The sequence below is a fragment of the Caretta caretta genome, chromosome 1, assembly GCF_965140235.1.
Source record: "Caretta caretta isolate rCarCar2 chromosome 1, rCarCar1.hap1, whole genome shotgun sequence".
NCBI classification, from domain to species: domain Eukaryota; kingdom Metazoa; phylum Chordata; order Testudines; family Cheloniidae; genus Caretta; species Caretta caretta.
The window spans coordinates 258,553,597-258,577,912 of record NC_134206.1 but is presented as its reverse complement, the minus strand read 5'-3'; the positions used below and the strand labels follow the sequence as shown (position 1 = coordinate 258,577,912).

The window sequence follows — 24,316 nt, the reverse complement described above, 5'->3', positions numbered from 1 at the left end:
ATTTAGGCATCTATCCTTGAGAGAGGGGCAGGACTTACGACACAACCCTCTCATCAGCATCTCCTATTGGCTTGCTCCCCACCTAGCGTGCTGGCTTTTGTGGATCACATTCTAGGCACCTGCCTCTCCCCATTCATTGCAGAGGGAGCCCAAGGGCCTAACTCATGCTTTGTGGATTGCAGTTTTGTTCCTGGGATTTTCTAAGCGCCTCAAAATTAGGTGCCACGACACTCAGCATTGTGACACCTAACTCCCTGTGTGGATCCCACCCACCCGTCCAACTTTTATACCATAGAAACACATGGCATACATGTCAAGACAATCAAAAGCGTGGATATCACAGTCGCTAATTTCTCTGGCTGCTTCTCCCACCCTATAATCATCTCTCTTTCCACTGGTTCTCAGCCAGCTAGCTTTCACCCATGCCTCAATCTCTGTTAGATACTGAGTAAGCAATCCTACTGCACAAGCAGGATTAGAACTTGAAGAGAGAGAAATATGGAGCTAGGCATCATCAGTATATTGAGGCATCATAACTCATACTTCCTTACTAATGGCCACGTCTGCAGTTTGTGTAAAGTGGTGACAAAATGGAATCTCACAGAAGTCCACAAGACAGCCCTCTGAGCAGCTGTCTAATGCAACCTCTGAGATCAAACAAAAAGGGAAAGCACCACTCTAAAGTGGGCCCATTTATGCATGTAGCTGCATCAATAAAACCTGTGTCAGTCCCTGTACACCACTTCAAATGCCTACAGGTGAATCAGTAAATACTCCACAGTCAATGGTATCAAAGGTAGCTACAGATCTAAAAGAAACAACAGGGATACTTGATCTTCCTCCATCACCAAGAAGAGATCATTAACCAAGACCACCAGTTCAGTATCTGTACTATACCCAGGCCTAAGACCAAACTGAGCAATATAATCACCCCCTTCTCCTCTTTCTCACTGGGGGTTACCTACAGCGTGGGGCACCCGCTGCCCCAGCACTGGCTTGTGGCTGGCTGTCCCCGCCCCCATGGGGGCTGCACTCCCACACGCAAGGCCAGGGCCGGCTGCAGAACCCAGAGAGAGCACGCGCAACCCCAGGCACGGAGAACAAAGGGCGGAGGGGGCCGACTTAGAGGGAAGAGAATCGTGCGCATGCGCGGTTAACTCGGCGTTGAGTGAATGAGCTGCGTGGAAGAGCCCATTATGTATTGAAGGGTGTACGCAGTTAAAGTAGTTTTTTCCCCGTTCTTTCCCCCAGGACTCTGCCAGGAAGTTGCGCCTCATTTTGGTAAGTACTGCTAGTCCGCATCTTTCTGGCCGTCGCGTTTTTCCCTAACCCTCGCTATAGAATAATTCCGCCTAGATAGTACAGGCCGTCGTGATCTGTCCAATCAAAAAGAGGGTCCTGTAAATGTTATTAGTTGCTAGGTAGAAACAGCTTGCGCGCACGCGCACACACCAAGAACTGCAGCGGTAATGACTTCATCGCCTGCCTCAGGCCGCTTTTCCCTCGCAATGAGCGGGGCATTTCTTCTGATTGGCAGACTCGTACCCAAAGACAAGTATATTCCTGAACCAGTGGCCTCAGGGTACCGGGGTCTCCACGTCCCAAAAGCTGGAGCCCAATGAAAGGGAGTCAATAGCGGCCCGAGAGGCCGGTGGATGGACAGCGCCGCCAGCCAATCGCGTGTCACAGAAGGGGGCGGCCCCCCAAGGAAGGCGGTGGCTGGGCGAGGGCGGAGCGTTGCTAGGGAAGCGCTGGTGGGGAGGGGGAGGGCCAGGGCGGCGGGGCCTGCGGCGCTGGCCGAGTTCGAATAGCTGGTGGGGCCCGCGCTTCCCCCTGCACCCCACTCTCCTCGGAGCCCGCCCTCCTCCCCCTTCTGCACCCCCCCAGGGACCTGCCTCCCACATCTCAACCCCCGGCCTCCTTCTCTGCACCCCACTCCCCTCCCTGCATCCCCTAGGGACCTGCCGCCCTCCCCCTCTCAGCACCCCCCAGGTACCTGCCTCCCCTTCTGCACCCCACTCTCCTCGGAGCCCACCCTCCTTCTCTGCACCCCCCAGGGACCTGCCTTCCCCCACTCCACCCCCTCCTTCGGCACACACACACCAAGACCTGCCCTTCCTCTCTGCACCCCCCCTTGCCCCATTGGGACCCGCTGCCGTGGTCCCGCCTGCTGATTCGCCCCTGCTCAGCCCTTCAGTGATTGTTTAAGGCTCTTTTCCCCACAGGCTCCAGCACCCTCCCCTGAGGCAGCCATCATCACCATAACCCCCCGGGAACGGTCCCCGGTCCCCCTCGTGGCAGCACGGAGCATGGTGAAACTAGCTGCAAAGTGCATCCTGACAGGTGAGCTTGTCATCTGGAGTCCAGTGCTTAATTTGTGCCAGGACTGAGCCCCGGCACCTCTGGGGTCAGCCTTCATACCAATTGTACATCAGTTATAAATGTAAAATAATTGCTTGACCCCCAGCACCTCTTTCATCACAAATTAAGCATTGCTGGAGTCCATCTGGGGTTTGCTGTTCCACCTGACCCAAAATAATGCGTCAGCTGAGGGGTTGAATAATGGCCAAAATGGTCCAATGTTTTAAAACACTGATTTATGAGAATGATAATGAAAGACAGCAAGACTCTGCGATCTCCAGGAGCCCTAGATACTTAGACCTACTTGAAAAAAACAAGTTACTCAGCTGAATTATCTTGACTCCAAACAATGCAATAAATAATTGCCCCAGTAGTCAAATGAAAAAGCTAGACCACCACCTGCAGCAGGGCATTCTTGCTCAAATAGTTGACAGTGGCCAAATACTAGGCAATCAGCTGACCAGTGAATTGATGTTATTTGACCAGTCAATTGACCAGCTTGCCAAGCCTACACCGATCTCTCGCCATGTTGTTATTGTTAGCTGTTATTTGTGTTATGGTAGCAGCCCAAATGTCCATTAGGCGAGATAAGGACTGCATTGCACTAGGTGTTGTGCATGCAAATAGAGACAGTCCGTGCCCCAAACAACTTGCTGTCTAAATAGACAAGGCAATAGACAAGACATAAGGTGGAATGGGGCACAGAGAGGGGAAGTGATTTGCCCAAGGTCACATGGCAGATCACTAGTAGAGCAGTGAACAGAGCCCAGATTTCCTGACTCCCTGTGCAGTGCCCTGTCCACTAGATCAGAGTGCCTCAACAACACTGCTTCATTTTGTACAGCAGCCTTCATATCAATTGTACTTCAGTTAGACTGTTGTTAAATACAATTGCATAAAAAGCAGAAAGTAACAAACTAAGAGGTACAGATGAGGAAAAGGATGTTTTCAGATGAGATATTTAATATGATGGAGAGCCACTGAAAAAGAAAGATGCAGGATGAAAGAGAAAGTTCTCTTCACAACAATGGAAAGATGATGTGACAGGAAGGTCAAGAGAAGCAGAGTGGGGAGCCAAGACCAGCTTCATGAAATAAGCTGGAGCATTTCTATTAGTGCTGAAGGAAAAAAATATGTCAGGAATAAGGATGATTACAAACAAGAAAAAAAATTATGGTGTTAGTCTAGTTGCAAATAAAAGAAAGGCAGATGTGTCCAAGGAGGTTGCTCTTGCTCAAGAGAAGCACAAGTTGATCTGAAAGAAGCTGAGGTAAAGCTGCAAGTTTGTTTGACCATGACAGACTGTTGAGAAGTATGTACAGTTGAATGCTATCAAGCATAATAGAAGCAAGACATCTTATGTAGAGATAAGAAAGGCATAGGTGTAGTTTCACTTCTATTTTAGCGGGGGGCAGCTCCAGCCAGGCCAACAAGGCTGTGCAGAGGGGGCAAATTCCATGCCTGCTGAGGCTTGCAGGTTGAGGGGGGCAACACCCCCCATGTTTCCCCAATTTATGCCCATGATGAAAGGGGCTAGGTAAAAGGAAAGATTCTCACTTCCCTCTGGCTTCAGGAACCTCCAAAGCGGGCGGATCTTAACACAGAAGAGGAGCCACTACAGATTAAAGGGGGAAAGAGAACACAATTAGGTAGGAGCATAAACATCAGAGGAGGGAACAAAAAACTCACATGTACCTACTCATCTGGAGGAGAGAGTGGCTCACATGGCTGAGAGTTGCACTGAGGTCAAGGAGAATGAGAAGAGAAAGAGAGTGTTCATTAGCAGAAAGAAAGAGATGGTTAACTATATGATGGACATCATATAGTTATTCCTTTGTTATTTCCAGGGAAGATTTACGGTCAAGAATATTGTTGTGTAAGCTAATTGCAGAGAAAAGGGGAAGGTTAAGGCTAGGGCAGTAGTTAGACAGGGTGAAGGGAGTGTATTTAAAGAAGGTGGTAAACAGTATTTTGATTTTTTTTTTAGAAGAATGGGGAAGGTATTGGAGGCCAAAGGAATTAGTAACATTAGGAATAGCACAGGGAGCAATGGTGGAAAGATAGGACCAAACTAAAGGAAAAAGGCAGGCAATGTTAAATTACTGTAATAAAGTATAATGATGGATTGGAGTGCAGCGAAAGAATGGAGCAAGGGAAGAGAAGAATGTCACTAATGGGGCATGCAGTGTTGTTGTTGGTCTCAGGATATTAGCGAGACAAGATGGGTGAGGTAATATCTTGTTGGTCCAGCTTCTGTTCCTTTTGTACCCTCTCAAAACAATTTATTTTCCCAACCCTGCTGCTAAACTATCCAATAATCCTGTTTCAATACATGAAATAGAATTAGTACTCAAAGGGCAGAGCAACAAATCAATGTACATAGTTTACTTTTCCAGTTACATTAAATTCAGGCTTAATTTTTTCCTAAGAACTGTGTCAGCTGAGCCCAGGGTGAGAGAGACAAGCTTTGGAGCATATACAGAGCTTTTCTTCAGGTCCTGAAGAAGACTTCTGTGCAAGCTTGAAAACTTGTCTCTCACCATCAGAAGCTGGTACAATAAAAGCTATTATCTCACCTACCTTGTCTCACTAATGGGGCAATCAAGCTGAAAGAAGACACCAAATTAGATAAGAATTTGCACTGAGAGGTGGAAACAAAATAATTTTCTGCAGTTTGGGACAGGGTGTAAAGAAGCATCATGTCATGAAACAAGGAGGTAAAAATGGCAACACCCATTTTTTCATGTTCTCTCTGTATATATATCTTCCTACTGTATTTTCCACTGCATACATCCGATGAAGTGGGTTTCAGCCCACGAAAGCTTATGCCCAAATACATTTGTTAGTCTCTGGGGTGCCACAAGTACTCCTCTTCTTTTTTTTTTCTTTTTTTTTTTTTCTGATACAGACTAACATGGCTATCACTCTGAAAGGAGGTAATGGTCTATTAAACTATGCATTAGCCTCCCCAGGGAAACAATAGACTGGTCAAAGCACTAGAGAACATACTGTAGGGAACAATCCTGAACTGGTCAAGGATGAGCTAGATCAGCGGTTCCCAAACTTTATTGTTTCATGTACTGCCTTCTTAAGAAGTTGTGAAGTGAACTCCATGAGCTAACAGGGCATTTCCATCTTAATTTGTGGGCCCAATTCAGCCCTATTATAAGCAGATACCGCTATCTATATAATAGGATTTCAAGATTGTGACTCTGAAGCCTAGAATGTCTGCTGAGTCAGTGTGAAGCAAAGGAAACAGCTACAAGCATGGCTGAGAGCTCTTGTTCAGGATATCACCAGGTTCAGTCAGTACTGGTCCCTGTGAGAACCAGGTGAAAAGTTGGAGTCCAAAGGTTCTGTGGCAGTCCGAATGTGACAGCTAATCAGAGAAGGTGGGAATAACAACTACTTGGGGTAACAAGGAGGTGGAGCAGGTGTGAGCGCAAACTTTGGGAACATGTACAAATAGCACCCTTGCTCATTGCAACACAGCTCATGAAACAAGAGCTCCATTTTCAGCTTTTTTACACACATGACTACGAAGTATACCCATGCAATAGCATAGGCTTTCAGCTACTAGTATGAAATATATTTACTGTAGGCCTAAATTTGGCCTATGAGTCTGAGCAAGAGTCACTACCCAGAATACTCTTCGTGCTCCAGACATATGTGTACCTTTCCCACTCTGCCTCAAAACACAGTGTGTACACACTATGGTAAGGTCAAAATTTACCCCCTTCCTGGGTTCAGCTTTATTAACAAAGTAACTCAACACACAATATTAATTCCAGGCTTGGTTGCTTCCTAGAATCCCTCCTTATGAGCTGTTCAGCCTAGACCTCTAGACCCTTTGCGCTGGGTAGGCCAGCACAAAGGAGGTAGAAAGTATGAGTATATCCTGTGGGAACACCAGGATAGCTCTTTGCCAGCTTCACAGGAGATCCTGTTGTAGAGTGTATTCCAGGGAGTATACTGTGCAGTCTTAAGATCCAGCAATTCAGTGCCACTGCTATGGCCCATAGGGACTGTTGCAGCAGGAGCCTAAATTAGGGCAGCCCAGGGGGATAACCTACACTCGGGGGCCAAACCAGCACCTGGTATTCCCAAAATAGGGGCAGCACAAGCCATCTCCCTACTGTCCCTGCACCCGGCTTTTATGGGTATGAATCAGGTTTTCACTCGAGAGAGTGACACTCACTTCACTTATGTCCAGGATGGAGCTAACAAGCCACCTGCAGCAGGAGTTGCTTAGCATCTCCCAGCAGGGGCAACACCTGCTAAGTGGGGGAGGGTTCATAGGAGAACACTACCACCCTCTTGCAATTCTCCAGTAGCATGAATGACCTGATCGTCCCACAAACACATTTGGATTTTGGGAGATTTGTAATGTTGAGAGGAAGGTCTATCCAGACCCTTCTCCTCTCCTATTCCACAGTTTTTGTCTTCACATTGAGATATGCCTGAGTAGTTTTGGGAATCTTTAATTGTCCCAGGCTAGAAAGGATACAGGGCTGACCCGTGAATTTCAGAACAAATGGCAAGTCTGCCTTTATGTTTATGGGCCTCTCAGCCATGGATATTGCAGACACCTAAAGCCAGCTCTGCACATGCAATAGCAACTCTCGTTTCACAACTTAGACAATTGTCCTATTGATTTTTCTGGCTTTCTTGCCTGTTGTGACTGGAATGGGTAAAATTGCAAATGCAGGTAACAAAAAGCTCTTTTGAAGATTTGGTGGGAATGGGATTGAGGGGGAGGGGAAATGAGATTGTCCATCCAAGACTAAACAAAGTGCTTTGGCCATGCAGGTGACTCAGCAGTAGGGAAGAGTGCTTTGTCCCAGATGTTCTGCAATGATGGAGCTCATTTCCAGAAAAACTACACACTGGTAAGCTTTGTGGGATGATACACACAGGACAGGGATTGAGGGAGGACACCAGGCTCAATCTGCCATCGGGTGACTTCTCTAAAGCTCCATGAGTGAAGAATGGGAAACTCCAGGCAGAATGAATTATTGAGGGCTGGTTTTAGCTATTGACAGGCCTTTACACTGATGCATTAAAGGGGGTGTCTAGTAGAGTTTTCTTTCAAAATACTTAGACACCAGGCTGTAAAGAGAAGCTGACTAGCATCATAGTAGATTTCCATATACCTAGGGAGTTGGCTTCAAAGTTTAACACACAGTAAACTAATTGCAGTAGTTTCCTTCTGTATCAGAATCTTCACAAGCTAGTGTGGTCTTAGACAATTTCCCATTTTAAGGGAGCTCCAAGGGAAAATGGTTTGCTGCAGGAGGAAGCTGCTTACTCCAAGTAGAATACCTGAGTGTGGAATGTATGCTCTTCACTATACAAACACGAAAATATGTGCCATGGCCCCAAGCTATTGAAATCTAAAGAAATCATTCCGAGAGGAAGAGAGTGCAGTTTTCAGCCCTTCTATATACAAAACATTAATGGTGATAGGTGTATAGAAGCAGGATGAAAAATAAGTCCTGTCCTATGTATTATACATTGAAATAAAGACCAAAAGGAAAACTGGATAATAGAAATAGAAGAGGCAAAAAGGAAAAGAGGCTGGGGGAGGGGCAGAGAAAGTGGAACAGGCATAAAAAGAGGACCCCCTAATCCTATGTGCCAGGTACAGCAAAGCACCTGTGAAGGATCACATGGTCAGTGCAGAGGATTCAGAGGGATGTTTTGGAGCAACCAAGCAGAGAGAAACCAGTGAGTCTTGACCCAGCTCTAGATCTGAAGTTGTCTACCAATATCCTGATATATGAGTAAATCTCCAGAGGCTGGTTCTTTTCCATCGCGTTTCCCCATGTGAGCAAGTCTCTAGGGGTTGACAGTAAGATTGTAAGAAAGTTTAGAGAGAAGTCCTGAAGAAGAGCTCTGTATAAGCTCAAAAGCTTGTTTGTCTCACCAAAATAGAAGATATTACCTCACCCACCCTGTCTGTCTAATATCCTAGCACCAACATAGCTAGAAAAATACTGCCTGCAACATGTAAGAAAGTTTGTCATTAGGACTTTAGGAAGTGTTATTGTGAAGTTGGTTCTCCACGGTCTTAGTTTGATGGTATTCTGGTGATCTAAGGTGATTGCTGCACCCTAGAGCATAGTGTGTAAGTGGACAGTCCTCTACAATCCCTGCTGATCAATGTTTTCCTGGTTCTGCTTGACAGACGACAGGCGTGGAACTGTTGGTGAAGACTGTATCTGTTCCAGAGACAAGTAATAGTGTGGTGAGCCCTGCTGTGTCACAAATAGGGACAGAAGGAGATCTTCAGAGCACAAAGTCCATCTATTACGTGGATGTCTGACATGTCTTATTCTCTTGGATGGACTCACCAGAGCTTTACTTGGATATTTAAGTTGGAAACCTGATACACTGATCATGCGCTAAGATAATACAAATAATAAATTAAAATAATTAAGCACACTAGCTGATTTTTTTTCAGTGATAACTTATTTTTAAAACATACATGTTTACATATTCAGCAGCAACATGACTTCTTAAATTGAAGCTCTCACCAATCCACTTAGGGCCCTGCACTGCCATGTAGGATACCCAGGTATAATTCCAATTCCCCAAAACAGTGGAGACTGGGCCCTATCCAGACTGCTGTGTGTTAATGCTCTGCACTACCATTAAGATATAGGTATATTCAGGTTAGCATCCCAGTCTCTTGTTCCACAGATCTAGTTGGAGGTCGGAATGGAGACCGGGCCTGGTGCACTGCAGGGAAGACCTTTTCACTGTTTATGCAGGAAATCCAACTACTGCTTTGCACTTGCTCTCTGGGGTAGGTGCACTGTGGAGGTTTTGAGCTTAGCCACTGGGGCATCAGGCTACTTTGCTGTGGTTGAACAAGAAGCAAGTGTGACAGCTTCTAGTGTACACCTCCCAAACCCTTCCCCAAATAGAATCATAGAAATGTAGGACTGGGTGGGACCTCAAGAGGTCATCAAGTTCAGTCCCCTGTGCTGTGGCAGGACCATGTTAATCTAGACCATCCCTGACAGGCGTTTGTCCAGCCTGTTCTTAAAAACCTCCAATGATGAGGATTCCACATCCTCCCTTGGAAACTTGTTCTATTTCTAACTACAAGGGTAGTTAAGCAAGTTTTTCCTAATATCTAACCTAAATCTCCCTTGCTGCAGATTAAGCCCATTGTTTCTTGTCCTACCTTCAGTGGACATGGAGAACAATTGATCACCGTCTGCTTTATAACAATCCTTAACATATTTGAAGCCTGTTATCAGGTCCCCGCTCAGTCTTCTTTTTTGAAGACTAAACATGCCCAGTTTCTTTAACCTTTCCTCATAGTCAGGTTTTCTAAACCTGTTATCTTTGTTGCTCTTCTCTGAACACAGTACTCCAGCTGAGGCCTCACCGTACCTAGTAGAATGGGACAGCTACCTCCTATGTCTTACGAACAGCACTCCTGTTAATACGCCCCGGAGTGATATTAGCCTTTTTTGCAACTGCATCACGCTGCTGGCTCATATTTTGTTTCTGATCCACTATAACCCCCAAATCCTTTTCATGATCTTCCATGCAAAAACCTTCTTTCTGCTTTCAGGAACTCTTCCTTTTTGACTCAGCGGGCAAAGAACTGTTTTCTGAGATGATAGAGAAACTGGCAAGTATCATGTAGTAGTCCTCTTGTTCCTAAAGAGGGGCTTTTGCTGTGAAAAGGATCTGAGCTACCCAGTCTGGGAGATGTAGCAAGCCTTGGCCTGAGTGGAAGTGGGAGAAATTCCTCTCGGTTACCTATGACCACTGTTCCTTTACATCTTGAAACTTGGAACAATACTGTAGGGAATCTGTTCCAAAGGAAAGGAGGTGGGATCCCAGAGGAAGCGCCTTTGGCTCTTAAAAAGAAATGGGAATACTAAACTGAGATAACTGTGTGGATGTTTTTGGTTTTTTATGGGCGTTTTTAGAGGAACTTCTATTTTGCCAATTCTAGTGTATCAGATTTTTGCCTTCAGCCTGATCTTTCTGTTCCACAGAGACTCTGCCTTCTGTTGGGACATAGAACTTCCCTTGACTTCTCACACTCCAGCAAGTGTGTCCCTGTCCCCACTTACATTAGGGACCTTTCAGTTGTATCATCTAATTTTGATGCATAGGGTCAGCTAATTGAGCATGAGGTTCCATTATATCAGACTCCTTTTATTTCTGTCCTGGAATGTGTTTCCCATACAGACACGTCTTCTCTGGGGATGTATTGGCAATTGGCCACATCAGTTAATTAGAGCTGACAATATCTCTCTCTTGATGTACAGTGGGAGCAGCCCAATGCCCTGTGTATTGTGTATGATGTCACCAATGAACAGTCTTTCAACAGCTGTGCCAAGTGGCTGGAGAAGCTGAGGGCACGGACACTTGGAATGCACCTTCCAGGTAGGAGATGGTGAGATTCTTTGCACCCATTCTCATGTTTTGTAGCAGCGTCTTTTCCCCATTGAGATGTGGCATAAAGCATTATCTTAAATCCAAGCCAGGCATGGCTTCCTCCAACTCACCCGGTCTATGAGTAGAACAGACCAGGGAAGAGCATATTCCAGGTGATTTCCTTGCCGTCCTCTCTAGCACCTTCTTTAAGTCTAGCAATCCAATTTTTTTCCTCCCCTGTTTTCTAACTCACCCACCAGGTTTTCTGGTATTTATTGCTAACAATTCAGCATTTCTGTTTTCTTTTCCTTTGTTTCACACTTTTTGTAGGTGTCTTAGTGGGGAATAAAACAGACCTGATTGGTCGACGAGTTGTGGAGCAGAAACGGGCACAGGAGTGGGCTGAGATCCATGGCCTGCAATACTGTGAGACATCAGTGGTGAGTGTCTTCTCTCTTCTCCATCTGTGGAAGTGGGTGTCTTCTCTTTTGGGGGCTCTGTTACAATCCTTTATCATTTAATCCACTCCCAGTATCAATGTGGGATTTTTTTATCAAGCAGTTAAGAGTAGAAATAGTTCAATGCTTCCTCCGTCCGTTTTTCACAACGTCGCTTCTCTCTTTACAGAAGGAGATGGAGAACATCGAAGCCCCTTTCCACATATTGGCAAACTCATTCCACCGTCTCTACAGAGAGAAGGTGGAAACCTTTCACTCACTAGTGTGAGGGCCTTGGGTATAGCAACTTGCTTAGCCCCTGTGGGGTTTCTTTTAGTCCGGAAACACCCTGATGCCTAGAATCCCACAGACTGGAAGATGGAGAGAAAGTGAGAGATGGGTTGTTGTTTTTTCCCCTTGTGACCATTTCCTGACCATTCAAATTAAACCAGAAATAAATATGGGGAAAGGCAGCATTTCTGAGGTTGAGACCTGGTGTTTCTTTCATGTCTCCTGACGTGGTTTTCTTCTCCATGAAAATCTGTTGGACAGTTGGGAGCTACAGAATGGAAATTGCCCCGTCTGTTTCCTACTAGAAACACGGATCAGATGATTGGGTGGGGTTTTGAGATGGGGAAGGAGTAGGGAGGCTAATGGGACATGTCTCACATTGGACAGCCCAGCACTGACATATATCTGAAGGGGGTAGGACTGAGGAGGGCCTTGCACCTGGAAAGCACATTCACTAGCAGGGCTGGAATAGACTTTGGGCTCAGAGTCTGTTGAGATGTGTCCAGCAATTGTGGCATGAAGTGTGACATCTGCAGGGATTCTTCTTGACTCAGGAATGGTTCTGAGATGTGCCTACAGATTGGGGCTTGGTTTACGTTCCCAGGTTCATCAGTTTGGAGCCCACTGCCCTGCTGATGTAGTTTGTGACCCTAATCTATGTTTCTGACTTCTCAGAGTCTAGTTCTTACTCTGACTTGGCTCATTTTCTCTCCCTCTTAGAAGCTGTCTGGCTGCCAGGAGCTTTTCCTCTGTACCTCTCATAACTTGGTAATGCAGTGCCCTCTGCTGGTCCCAGGTCACAGACGTGCCAAAGAAGATGCCACTGTGTTGTAGTGAGCAAGAATTGTGCTCCTATCTTCCTTTCCAACCTCCCAGATCAGAGCCATCCCTTGGGTAGGGCAAATCAGGGCAACCACTCCAGGCCCTGCACTTGGTGTGATTGGCTGGCACGGTCACTCCCGGAAGAGATGAATCCGTCACTTCCTCCCTGGACCCCGCACCCCCCCTAGGGATGGCCCTTTATCCCGAGGAGGAGTACCCAGGATTTCAAATAGATAATTTCTCCTGCTCTCTCTCCCGCTCCCCCCAGGCTTGCCTTTGTTTTGTGTGTTTGGAATGTGGAGGGTGTTGCAAAGTAAATTCAGTAGCGTCACCTCCTTACTAGGTCCAGTTTTCCAGTCTCTTGGTCAAATGAGAACCTCATTTTGTTGTTCAATTTTCACCATCCATTCTCACATTTCCTAGCTGATCACTTGGTTCTGGTATCACTAGTGCAAACAGGACACAGGAGGAGAAAGAGGCCGCCTGGCTCTAAACTATTGAGAGTCAGCAGAGCGACTTGTCCAGGTTGAGGTTTGGTGTTACGAATTATACCCGATAGGTCACGCACAGGAATTGCTGCGAATTATACCCGATAGGTCATGCACAGTTCGAGTCTAGGCTGAGGCACATGAACAAAGTCCACAACTGCAGAGTTCCCAAAGATACTAAGTTTATTACGCTCGAGTGTGGTGCCCCCGCTAATCAGGAGGGGACCCCACATGCAGGTTATACACAGATTATATACCTTTTAGCAAAGCATGTTGCCCTTGTGCATCAGAAACCTTAGCCAATAGACAAACCCTTGCCTTATCTACCACCTATCGCTGCTAGATACATTCCCCGTGCTAGACCATTACTTCAACTACATTACATGGTCCTAAAGCAATGCATCAGTAGCCTTTCTTATCAGGATGGGAGGCTCACATCAAGGCCAGGAGGCAGGGAGTTAGGAACAGACAAAGAACAGAAACCAGGAGTCGAGACAGGCTGGAAACAAGGGGGAGGGTTTTCACAGGAATGCAGTATCTAAGGAACACTCCTCTTGGTGCATGATGTGCTTGCTTTTAGACAATGGTGGGCCCCAAACCAAAATGGAGTCACATATGCTAACTTTTCCTTAACTTTGGTGTGGGGAGGCACAACATCTCTAGGTAGAATTCTTGTCTCTGATATAATACTGATACAGCATGTGTGAGAACCCTTTCAGATCTCCAGTGCAAGGAAATGCACTGCAGTTAGGCAAAACATCTGTGCAATTCAAGGTAGGATGTAGCTCTTTTCTTCCAGAAGAGGGTCAATTGCAGAGGTTCTTGTCTGCTTCCAAGGTCACAACATCTTCCCTTGGCTAAGGGGTGCTGATTTTTCTGGGGTGTGCACTGAGTCATTTCTCTGAGACAAGCTTTCCAGGAATCTCTGCTCTTGGTGGGTTGGATGTAATGCATCTAAGTAGGAGTTGTGGAGGCAGGAGCCAGCCACCTCCAGCTGCTGTGAATAAGATATAATTATTTTTAGTACTGTGCTGAGTTAGTCAAAGAACTTTAGAACTAAAAGCTCACTTTGATTTCATGGCTCCTCCTACAGTTTTACTAGTAACATGCTTCTGTTACATGATGGATCTTTTCATATTTAAAATATTTTGCCAAGTGTGTCTTTGCCACCTGTGGCATGATCTGTGGAGGATTAATACCTTGGGGATGGGAGATAAGGGGAAACCCATGTGATTTTTATCTGGGAACGACTTTCTGTCTGTCCCAGAAAAACCTGCCATAGCTCTTAATGACTGAAGAAGAGCTCTGTGTAAGCTCAAAAGTTTGTCTCTCTGACCAACACAAGTTGGTCCAAGAAAAGATATTACCTCACTTACCTTGTCTCTCTAATATCCTGGGACCAACACAGCTACAACACCACTGCAAATAGCTCTTAATAAACAGTCTGTAAAATGGAGATGGGTGAATGTTTTTCACTGAATGAAAGCAAAAGCCGGAGAATCTAATTAGAAGAATGCTTACGGTGCTGATTGGTGATTTATAAGGTAGCTGCTTCTTACAGGTTAGTGAAGAAAAATGTATCCCATTCAGGGAAAGATGTATTGCCTGAGAGTGCAAATGTGTAGTCTAACTAGCTAGCTGTAGGGATTTATCTGCTGCTCCTTTTCCTCTTCCCACAGGCCCTGTCTAGAGGAAGAAAACGGTTTGTGTTTAAAACATGGTGCCTAACCTGCTTCAACACACATTTTGAGCACTCATGTAGACATGATTTAATGTCTTTTAAAATGTTTGCTGGTCATGGTCCTCCAAAGGGAGGAACTTTGGTTTGACTATATTCAGCTAATGCGTTTCAAAGGCATTATATCCTGTCTGCTCTAGTATTTTAAAACATGTCAGCTTGTTTCCCTAGTGTAAACATGGCCCAGTTGGGGAGGTTGGTATTGGCGTGGAGAAGGGGTGCCTGAGAGCTAGGTGGTTTGAGGGTTTGTTGTGGCAGGGAGGCTGTGGATGTTCAGTATGTCTGTGCATAAGGGCGCTTGGGGTAGCTAGGTGAGCTATGGGGGGAGCCTGGAGCAGCTGGGTGCATGGGATGTGTGAGGAAAGAGTCTGGGGCCCATATTGGTTTCCTCACGCTTTCTGTGATCACGGTCAAACCTACATTCCTCCCTTTGGAGGATTGACCTGCCGTCACCTCTTCCTTTGGGTTTTGTGCTCCTGTCGCAGTTCCGTGGCTTGCGTTCAGAGGGGAGAGCAGTGAGCAGAGTGACAGAGAAATGCCTGCTGAGCAAGAAACCTTGCTGTCTCCCTGCAACTCTACCGCTTCCTCCAACTGTGCAGGACTCAGTTCCCAGAGTGGATTGTGAAAGCCCAGGACAGTCCCAGCCAAACCAGGACAGCTAGAAATTCTTCAGGGTAAAAATCAAATAGTCCTGAATGTACCAAGTTCCCTTCAACAGTACATAATCCTTCAGTCTCCTTTTTCCTATCTGCTTGAATGGCTGAGCAAGCACTTCTTTTTCTTCAGTCTCCCCTCTCAGCTTCCCAGTGGCTCATTTTCATAACCCTGTTTCACTGAGCCCCTCGTTAGCTCTTTCGCTGCTCACCTTAGTATGAAATATCACAGGTTGTTTGTCATCTGTCTTTGTCATTTCCCCAGAAAACCAAGTGGTATTGCTTCTCAGCAAGGTTAATGAAAGAAAAATCTGGAGTTTTTAGACCAAACCATTTTGGAGAGATGAGCCGAAAATGGTTGCACACATTTTCAAACGTGAACTTCCAGTAAAATTGAAAAATGTTAAAACTCCTGATTTTTCACCAAACTTCCCAGAAACATTCTACTCTGGAATAAGCTGCAGCATGTAAAATTTCAGGAAGATCAGCTTCTCTTGCAGAAGCTAGTGGGAATGTAAAAACTGAGCTTACAATGAGAAGTTTGCCTTCAAGCTCAACAATGGAACAGTCCCTGCTGCTCTGTAATAAATGGTTGAACACCCTGAAACAGGGAGGTCAGAGCAGATTCTTCAAGACATTAATTAATCTGGGAGTCTCAAGCATTCAGAAAGGACATCTTGTAGATAAATTATATCACATTAATATACTATTTGGCCCAAATTCATCCTAGTATAACTTCACTGACATCAAGGGATAGATTTGGTCTTTTATGTCCATTGACTCCTTTGGGTAAGGTTCCTTTGTACAATTCATATCTTGGGCAGGATCGACCCTGGAGACAAGAATGGCAGAAGGCACAATGTTGTTGAGGTTGAAAGGAATAGGGAAAGGGAGAGGTTACTGTGTTCGGGGAGTACAAAAAGGGCTAAGCTGTAAAATAGGAATTAAACTGGGCGCTCGGCAGGCTCCAGCAAGAAATGTATAATCCATCCCAATTAGGAACTCTCTCTCAAGAGAAACCCCGAGCCTGATGCAGATGCTGACAACAGGGAGAAACACTGCATTTCTAGTCTCTGTGCAGCTTTGGCTTTCTGTCTTTTGCTCAAGGCTGAGGGCTCTGTTTTCGGCACCACACCTAAAACATTCAGGTGAGAATTGCTTCCAGTTGCCATTCTGCCTTCCTGTCCCTCTGTGCTTGGACCTCCATTGTGATGAGTCCCTTACTGATAGCAGAGAGACATTTCCATTCTTCCCACTGTCAGTCCTGGGGACTCCGCTCCCCCTGCACTGTCAGTCACCTCTCCCACAACCTCAGCAGATATCCGATTCCTTGCCTGTCTCTCTTAATGGATAGCTGCCAACTATGCCGGTTCTGATCAAGTAGTTTTTCCATCTGGTGGACTGCACTCCAGGCTAACCAGGCACAGGGTCCTGGGGCTGTGCTGTTATGTACTTAGGGAGTGCCAGAAGTTTCAGAACTGAGGTGGAGGGCTGAGGAGGAGCTGTTAAAGGGCTGTGTTCACAGGCCCATCCTCCCCTTTACACTGAGGGCCCATCTTCCCTCCACAGTCAGAATGTTGTTTCCTCCTACTGTTGTCATCTTGTCTTGAGAGTCCTGTCCTCTTGGCCACTGGCTCATGGTTCTTGACCCAGAACAACAAGAGGGTGGGGGGAAGCTGCTCCGTCGCAGTTAAGGTTTCCCGGTCCTTTCCAATAAATGCTCTTCAGGGGGTCATCGAGTCCTGATTCCCAGCCAGGCTGCCCTGAAAGCCCAAGGGTGTAGCTCCGTCCAAGGTGTATTCCCCTGGCAGGATGGCCCCTGGCTAAGTGCTGGCAACCTAGTCCTGGCTCTGCTGGAGTTGCTGCAATGTAACGTTCACAGACACTGGCTCTTCTCATTCTGACTTGGAGTTGTTTTTTTTCCCCCTTGGGGGAGTTTCTCTTGTTCTGTCACAGCCTCACATAACTCCTCCCCTGGAGCGATTTGTCAGTGAAGCCTGGATTTGCTCTTTTCCCTGGTCTCTGAGATAAAATCCAAATCTGACAATGTTTATAGGGGAAATGTGACAGACCTTGCGTGTCAGGCTGGGGTCGGGGATGGGGTCAATTTGATGAGGTTCCCTCCAGCCAGACATGCATCAACTGGAGAAATGTGGAGCCTGTAATCTCTCTGCATGAGTACTGGAAAAATACCCAATGCCTGTCCCAGCCAGCAAGGGGCACTGAAGGAGTGGGCAGAGGAGAATATGCAGAGGAGAGATCAACTTCTGTGTCTCAGACAACCAGGGGAATTGCAAGAGCAAAGGGGAAGGAGAATATGCAAGAAGGAGTGAATCTCTGTCCCACCTCATTGAGGGCACCAGAGGAATTGAGTGGAAGGAGACATGGGGAAAGACCAATATTTGCCCAGTTCATGGAGTTTACTGTGGAGAACGGAATGGAAGAAGGAATGACCAACCTCCATCCTGGCAAGAGGGAGAGCTTCAGGAAACAGGACAGAGGTTTGGGGTTTTGATGTTGGAGTCAGGCTCAACAAGGGTACGCTCAAGATTGAGATGTCTGGAACAGGGTCTGTTTGGGGATGTCATAGCTCCAAAGGATATGGCAGTGACAGGTTGGGCTCAAGATGTCAGTGCCAGGGTCAGAGCAAGGGGTGGCCATGAAGGGTCAGCGTGGCGGTGTTGGAACTATGGTGGTGATGTGGGGCTGAGCCGATGCATGTAGTCTCAAGGGTGTAGGCCTGAGTCATATCAAGAACAATAATGTGGGTCTGGGATAACAAGAGTAGGGTCAACATGGGGAAGTTGGAGCTACAGGCAGTGGTACCAGGATCGAGGGAGCAAAGCATGGAGGATAGGATGCTGGGGACCTGGAGCTGGAAAGTGTACACCGGTAGGGGCTGAGGACACTCTGGTGAGAGTCAGTGTAGCTTTGTTGGAGAGGTGGATTGAAATCATTGTCGTAGTATACAAGGTCCCTGAATAAAGCTGGACAGATACCTAAAAATATTTTCCGCAAATATTTGTGTGAATTAAAACATTGGTTATCTCTGGCCACATCTGCAGCCCTACTGTATTTTTCTTTCCCCAAAGATTTCAGTGATCCAGTCGTGCAAACACTTGCAGAAAGCAAATTGTAAATTCATGTGTGAATTATTTGCCCCAGCAACCTGAATATAGAAGTTACGTTCATCCATTCAGAGAGCAGAAACAAAACCACATGACTCGTCACCAATCACAACTAACTCAAACATCCTGAATTTTGTGTTGCATACTCAGCAAAGACTGTTCACAATCAAGTCATGCAGCAAAAGAACTCAACAACTATTGACAAATTCAAGAAAATTTCAATCTCCACATAGACGTTCTGCAAACAGAAAAAATGGCTAAATTAAATGAGCAAATTACTTGCCATAAATAATTCACCCAGCTCTTCATGTGAAAGACGTATTTTATTGTGTGTGCTTCAGTTGTTTGGTCTTTTAAGTCTAAGCGAAGCATCACTGACTCCTCTTTTTTGTATTTAATCAGTTTCATGTGGACTTGGTGCAATGTTACTAGGACTTGTTTTAGTGGGGGTGGGGGGGTTTCAACCTAAGCATTTTGTAGCTGGGAGTAATGGGGCTCAGGGGCCCTTTGGAGGGCATCACGCTCAAAGCCAGCTGATGGGGATGTCAGAACATGGGGTCTGGAGGAGATAGCCTTGAGGTGTTGGGATGGTGGGTTTCATTGCTGATGTTCACGTGAAGATACTCAGGCTGAGGTCAGTGTGACTATGCTGGGCTTGAGGAAAATATATGGGTTGTTGGGACAGAAGGAGTGTGGACTGAAACAAGGTTGGCCATGGGTCGGCATGGGGATCTTGGGGCTGGGTACCCGTGGAATTCAGGGGACTGTGGCCAGCATCATGGGTGGGACTCAGATCTGTGTGGAGGTACTTGGGGTGGAGAACTGTGTCTGGCAATAAGCATGGAGTTGAGTGGGGTAAAAAGCTGGAGATGAAAGCGTGGTGCTATGACTCACAGAAGAGCCCTAAACTCAGAGGAATAAATAAGCCCTTTCATCCATTGTGATCTGCCCACCCACTGAAACCCTCAGGATGTTTCTCTTGGGCAAGGATTGAGTCACGGCTACTGCTGACGACCCTGTCACCCGAGTCTGCCTCGTGGTGTCGTTTTTACTATTTACCGACATAGGAGACACTGCTAAGCAGAAGTGACAGGAGCTTGCAGGAGAGACGGGGCAGAGCACGTGGCTGAAGAGGAAGCTGCCGGACATCAGGCAGTTATATACGCTTCAGTATCTAGCTGCCTCCCAACATCTCCCATAGCATTGCCCACAATTCCCACTCACCTTTGTGCCGCTGAGGCTGTCCCAACATACCTCTGGCATGCTGCCTGTGCCCTGCACCCCCGTGCTGCACCTCCTGCACCTACCTAACACCCATCTTTCTGGAGTCTAAAGCCACAGCCCGGAAGAAGCACTTCACATCCTATCCCTTGGCATGCACGCCTGCCGCTGTCCACCTGGGGCCCAGCACAGAGTTCAAGCATTGGTTGGCTCTATGGTCTGGCAGGAAACTGGGCTGGTATCAGGACAGTGCCTGAGCTTGGTGTGTATCTGTCTGGGGGGGGGGGTTCCAGGCAGGCACCCCTTTGCCCCCCCATCAGACTGCACTCGTTTATTATACCATCTGTTTTCTCAGTGCTGGAGATGATGCTGGGGATATGTGACTTGGGGCACTCAGGCGGAAACTGGCCTGCACAAGGCCGGCCATGTGTTTGCCTCCTAGCAATGCAACGGTCAGCAGCAAATTCTTTGCCGCTGCCTCCTCTCAGTAGGGGAGAGAGAGAGCATGGGCCTGGGTGTGTAGGAGACACAGAGAGATGGACTGTGTGGAGGTGGGAGAGAGAGACAGAGATGGGCCAGTGTGTGAGGGTGAGAGAGATGAACCGTGTGAAGGAGGGACAGACAGATGGGCAGTGTGTGGGAGCGAGGAAGAGAAATTAACTGATGGAGGGAGAGACAGACAGATGCACTGTGTGTGGGAAAGAGAGAAGGACTGGCTGGAGGAGGGAGAGAGAGAGAGAGCTGTAAAGGAGAGAGAGAGGCAAATTTGGCAGTTGTGAGCAGGGAGAGAGATGGACTGCATGAAGGAGAGAATGTGGGGAGAGAGACTACAGCAATGAGTGCGTTAGAAAGGCCATAGATGACTGGATGGATGGAGATGGATACACAGTGTGACAAAGATATTGTGTGAGTGGAAGGGAGAGGGGCTGTGAGAAGGAGCAAGTGAGCGAGGAGAGAGAGGTGGCAAGAGAGGAGGAGACATCCATCTGAATGGCAGATGATATCTTCAACAGGCTCTGTGGGCGAAAGTGGGGGTGGGGGGATGTGTGGTGGGGAGGGGTTACTGGTCCTAGGCGTATATAAGAACAAGAGAGACTAATAGTGTGTGAGCTCTTCCATGTGTGGGGGTTTGAGGTTCCCTTACCACACACTGGGAGAGGAGACTGCAGGGCAGAGTTCGGAGACTGGCAATGTCCCCCTGGTACTAGCAAGGAGCACTCATGCTAGGTTAGGGTGAACTGACAAGACAGAGAAAGGTATTCCCAGTCCTGAGGATGCAGAGAAAGTAAACATTCCCTGGGCATTAGCACAGAACCCTTTCCCTTTATTAGGGTTCAGGATGCCCTAGAGCATTACATTGCAAGCTGTTGACTAGTTGTTTCTGGTGGGTTGTTTGAATGAGTTTAAAATGACAGAACAGGTTTGGTTGTGTTGTTTTTTTCTCACCCTGTTCTTCCAGTGTGGGTTCTCAGGCGGGACATGCACCCTCTCTTCTCCCAACCCTGTCTGAGCCCATGGCCACCATCTTCATTTTCTTTTTTTCCTGGTCTTTTAGCCACCATCTTTCCCCTCTTTCTCCATCTGACTCCAACTGTCCCGTTGTTCTTTTGGCTACATCACCTCTTTTCTGTTCTTTTTTCCTCTCTTTTTTCAGTCTCTTTCTTTCTCTACGACTTTCTTATCTTCTAGATTTCTCTCAGCCTCTCATCTTCCCTGTCCCTTCTTCTCCTCTGTGTTCCAGACTCTCTCTCTCCCAGATTATAGGTCTTTCTCTTTTTGCTTCAGCTTACTTCTTCTGGTTACACTGTTTCAAGTCTTGTTTTCTCTCCTTAGCCCCTTTATCCCTTTCTGTCCCTGGCTGTCTGCCTCCTTTCTCTCACTCTCTGGCTGTCTCTCTTGAACTAGGTTGTGAATTCTATCAGCATCAGAGCAGGGCAAACTGTAAAACTGAAGTTCCCGGAGGGCCAGGTTGTGATCATTTTATTTTAGCAATGTCCTTGGATGTATAAAGGTGTTTGGGGGGAGGGGCAGCATGTGTGCTGGGTGGGGGAAGAGAGGGGAGTTCAGGCCAGAGCAAATGGAGCTTTAGACTAATATAGGTCAGTTGCAGACAAGAGTCCCAGTGGTCTGTGTAAAAGAGGAGTGGCTTGTAACTTTGGGCTAGATACTGGAAAGATGGCAACTGAAGAGTTTTACCCAAATGGTGGATGGATCAGACACACAAGTGCACATGAGCAGGCAAGAGCCATATCATCCAAGAATGCAACTAATAGTGAGCAGGATGAGACTCTGACCCTGCGCAATTGGCTACTCCTCTCCCAGGTATCTCCCCAGCTCAGAGAGTTTATGGGAATTTCCTGAAATTCCAGGCAGCTGGTTCTAATCCTGCTTCTTCTGTTCAGCTCCTTGTCCTGTGCTCTGAGTATGGAGGTCAGAGGCATTGCTGGCAGACCCCTCCCTAATGTCCTCAGCCGTGCTGCCTGATGGTTGTCTCAAAAGAAATGGCAGCAAATAATCCACAAGCAGAGTAAACTAGTTAATGACACTCAGAGGAGAAAGACAGCCCCTCCCCCCATATTTGATATTGCAATGAAATGGCTAGGATGTGTGTTCAAGCTGCCTTTTGCTAGCTGGAATCAGAACTGTCCAACTGTGTGTCAAAGACCAAAACAGCTAGTGGAGATTCTCCTTTAGGTCAAGTGGCAAGAGCCTGGAATTTTGGAGCAGAAGGACCAAATTCTGTCCCTGGTGATACCATGAAATCCTGAGCTGCCATGGTGTGTAGCATAGTGACAACTGTGAAGTGACCTAGCTGGCCACAGATTTGCCACAATATGTATGAACAGATGCCTCTCTCCCTCCAGACAGCTCCCAGATACTACACAGGGCCACATTAACACACATCATCATAGTGTACAGTAGATGATAGATAATAATGGCCCTTGATTATACACCCAAATCATAGCCTCTGAAATCCTAGCTTAATTTCTACTAAGATTTTTTAAAAATAGGATCTTAAAGTTAAGCTTATAAATCAATATTTAGGCACCTAAATAAGTAGCCAGATTTCCAGAGGTGCTGAGTTTCTGTAGTTTTCTGTAAAGACAGTTGGAGCCGCTGTCTGCTCAGTGCATTTGAAAATCAGTCCACTTATTAGGTGCCTAAATATGAAGTTAAGAGATTAAGCAGGTTTTTTTAAAAAAAATATCTTGGTCTTCATTCCTGAAGAACAGAATAGTCCTAGCCTATCTATGACTTCTGTCTATGACAGGTTCTTATACTATGCCCATCACCATGGTGTCTGAGTGCCTCTGTGGTGTCTGACATGCTTAGTCTGACATGTTTAGCAAAGTTCTTCTATATGGGTTCACTTTGTGGTTCCTAAAATTTGTAATACAGGATTGTGTCATATGAAATATTTTCAGGGTTGCCTACAGCAGCTGTGTATCTACAGATGGCAAAACTCCCATTGATTTCAAAGGAGCCAGGGCTTCACCCATTATGATTTGAGCTTCTATATGTTTGACCCCTCTGAGCTCCTGTACTCACAAAGTTCCTAAATAGTTTTTAGGTCGTATATTTCTCTAGATTTGTTCCTCTGCAATGTCAGACGTGCGCTTACTAATAAATTCCAAAGGGTCAGCTGCTTTCCCCTTTGGATCTTGCACTGTGACAGAACTTTTGATTTGTGCATAACATTTCTTAGAAAATTTCCTGTCTTCATCATTAGCTCTGACTCGCACAGCTGGATGTTAGAGAAGTGAGAGGATCTGTATGTCATTGATGATCCCCTAAACTAGCCAGTCTTTTGTGGCAAGAGGGCTGAGGATGGCCTAAAGGGGAGAGAGGAACATGTGGGTGGCCTGTGGCAGAGAGGCCTGCATCATTTCCAGTGGCTGCACTGGGAAAGTAAATCTGTTCCTTATGAGATTCAGCTGATGACGTTTCTATGATGCTTCTGTAGAGGATCAAATGGAGAGTGCTTGTGTTAACAGTGGACTGTGGCTTTGGCAGATGAAAGTGAAAAGGGTGAGGCCGCACAGGGGCTTTTTTTGCACTACTATAATATAATCATAGAAGTGTAGGGCTGGAAAGGACCTTGAAAAGTCATCTGGTCCTGCCCCTTGCACTGCGGCAGGACCAAGTAAACCTAGACCATTGCTGACAGGTGTTTGTCCAGCTTGTTTTTAAAAGTTTCCAATGGTGGGGAGTCCACAACCTCCTTTGGAAGCCTGTTCCAGAGCTTAGCAACCCTTATAGTTAGAAAGTTTTTCATAATATCTAGCCTAAATCTCCCTTGCTGCAGATTAAACCCATTACTCCTTGTCCAACCTTCAATGGACATGACTTGTTCCTTAAGTACCCTAGTATGAATTTCATCTTGCCCTGCTGACTTAGATAACTCTAACTTATCTAAATATTCTTTAACCTGTTCTTCTCTGCCATGTACACAGGGAGAAGGTCTGCTACCAATAAATATTGATCAATGTCAGAGTGAATAATCCCCATTGTAGGCCTCACTTTCCCTTGCCATTCATTTTCCTGCTTTTGCTGCCAGGAAGCCTTTCAAAATCCTTCCATTTAGGTACAATTAGATTTCTCTCCCTCTCTCCTCACTCGTATTCTCTGTTTTTCTCTCTTCCTCTTGATTACTGGTATATTTGCATGAAAACAGGGACCGTGTTTCCTTATCAGCCAGTCCACTCCTGCAATGTATTTCCCTACTGGAGTTTCACATATTTTTTCCTGTGAAATCATTAGCTCACCAGTG

General features: G+C 46.4%; 1 protein-coding gene across 8 annotated transcripts; it reads left to right on the top strand.

The window, feature by feature from the left end:
- Positions 1-1,137: 1,137 nt before the first annotated feature.
- IFT27 (intraflagellar transport 27) lies at positions 1,138-18,625 on the top strand. Of its 8 annotated transcripts, none has more exons than XM_048833460.2 (8): positions 1,138-1,281; positions 2,226-2,343; positions 7,171-7,250; positions 8,549-8,608; positions 9,950-10,009; positions 10,659-10,776; positions 11,098-11,207; positions 12,216-18,625. In XM_048833460.2, exons 2-8 carry the CDS (start codon positions 2,310-2,312, stop codon positions 12,327-12,329), a joined length of 576 nt encoding a protein of 191 aa, XP_048689417.1. In that variant the 5' UTR covers positions 1,138-1,281; positions 2,226-2,309; the 3' UTR covers positions 12,330-18,625. The 8 variants fall into 8 exon arrangements, with proteins under 8 accessions (XP_048689417.1, XP_048689434.1, XP_048689439.1 ...); XM_048833477.2 differs by lacking the exon at positions 1,138-1,281 and adding an exon at positions 1,426-1,466; XM_048833482.2 differs by lacking the exon at positions 1,138-1,281 and adding an exon at positions 1,449-1,555.
- The last annotated feature ends 5,691 nt before the right edge of the window (positions 18,626-24,316 follow it).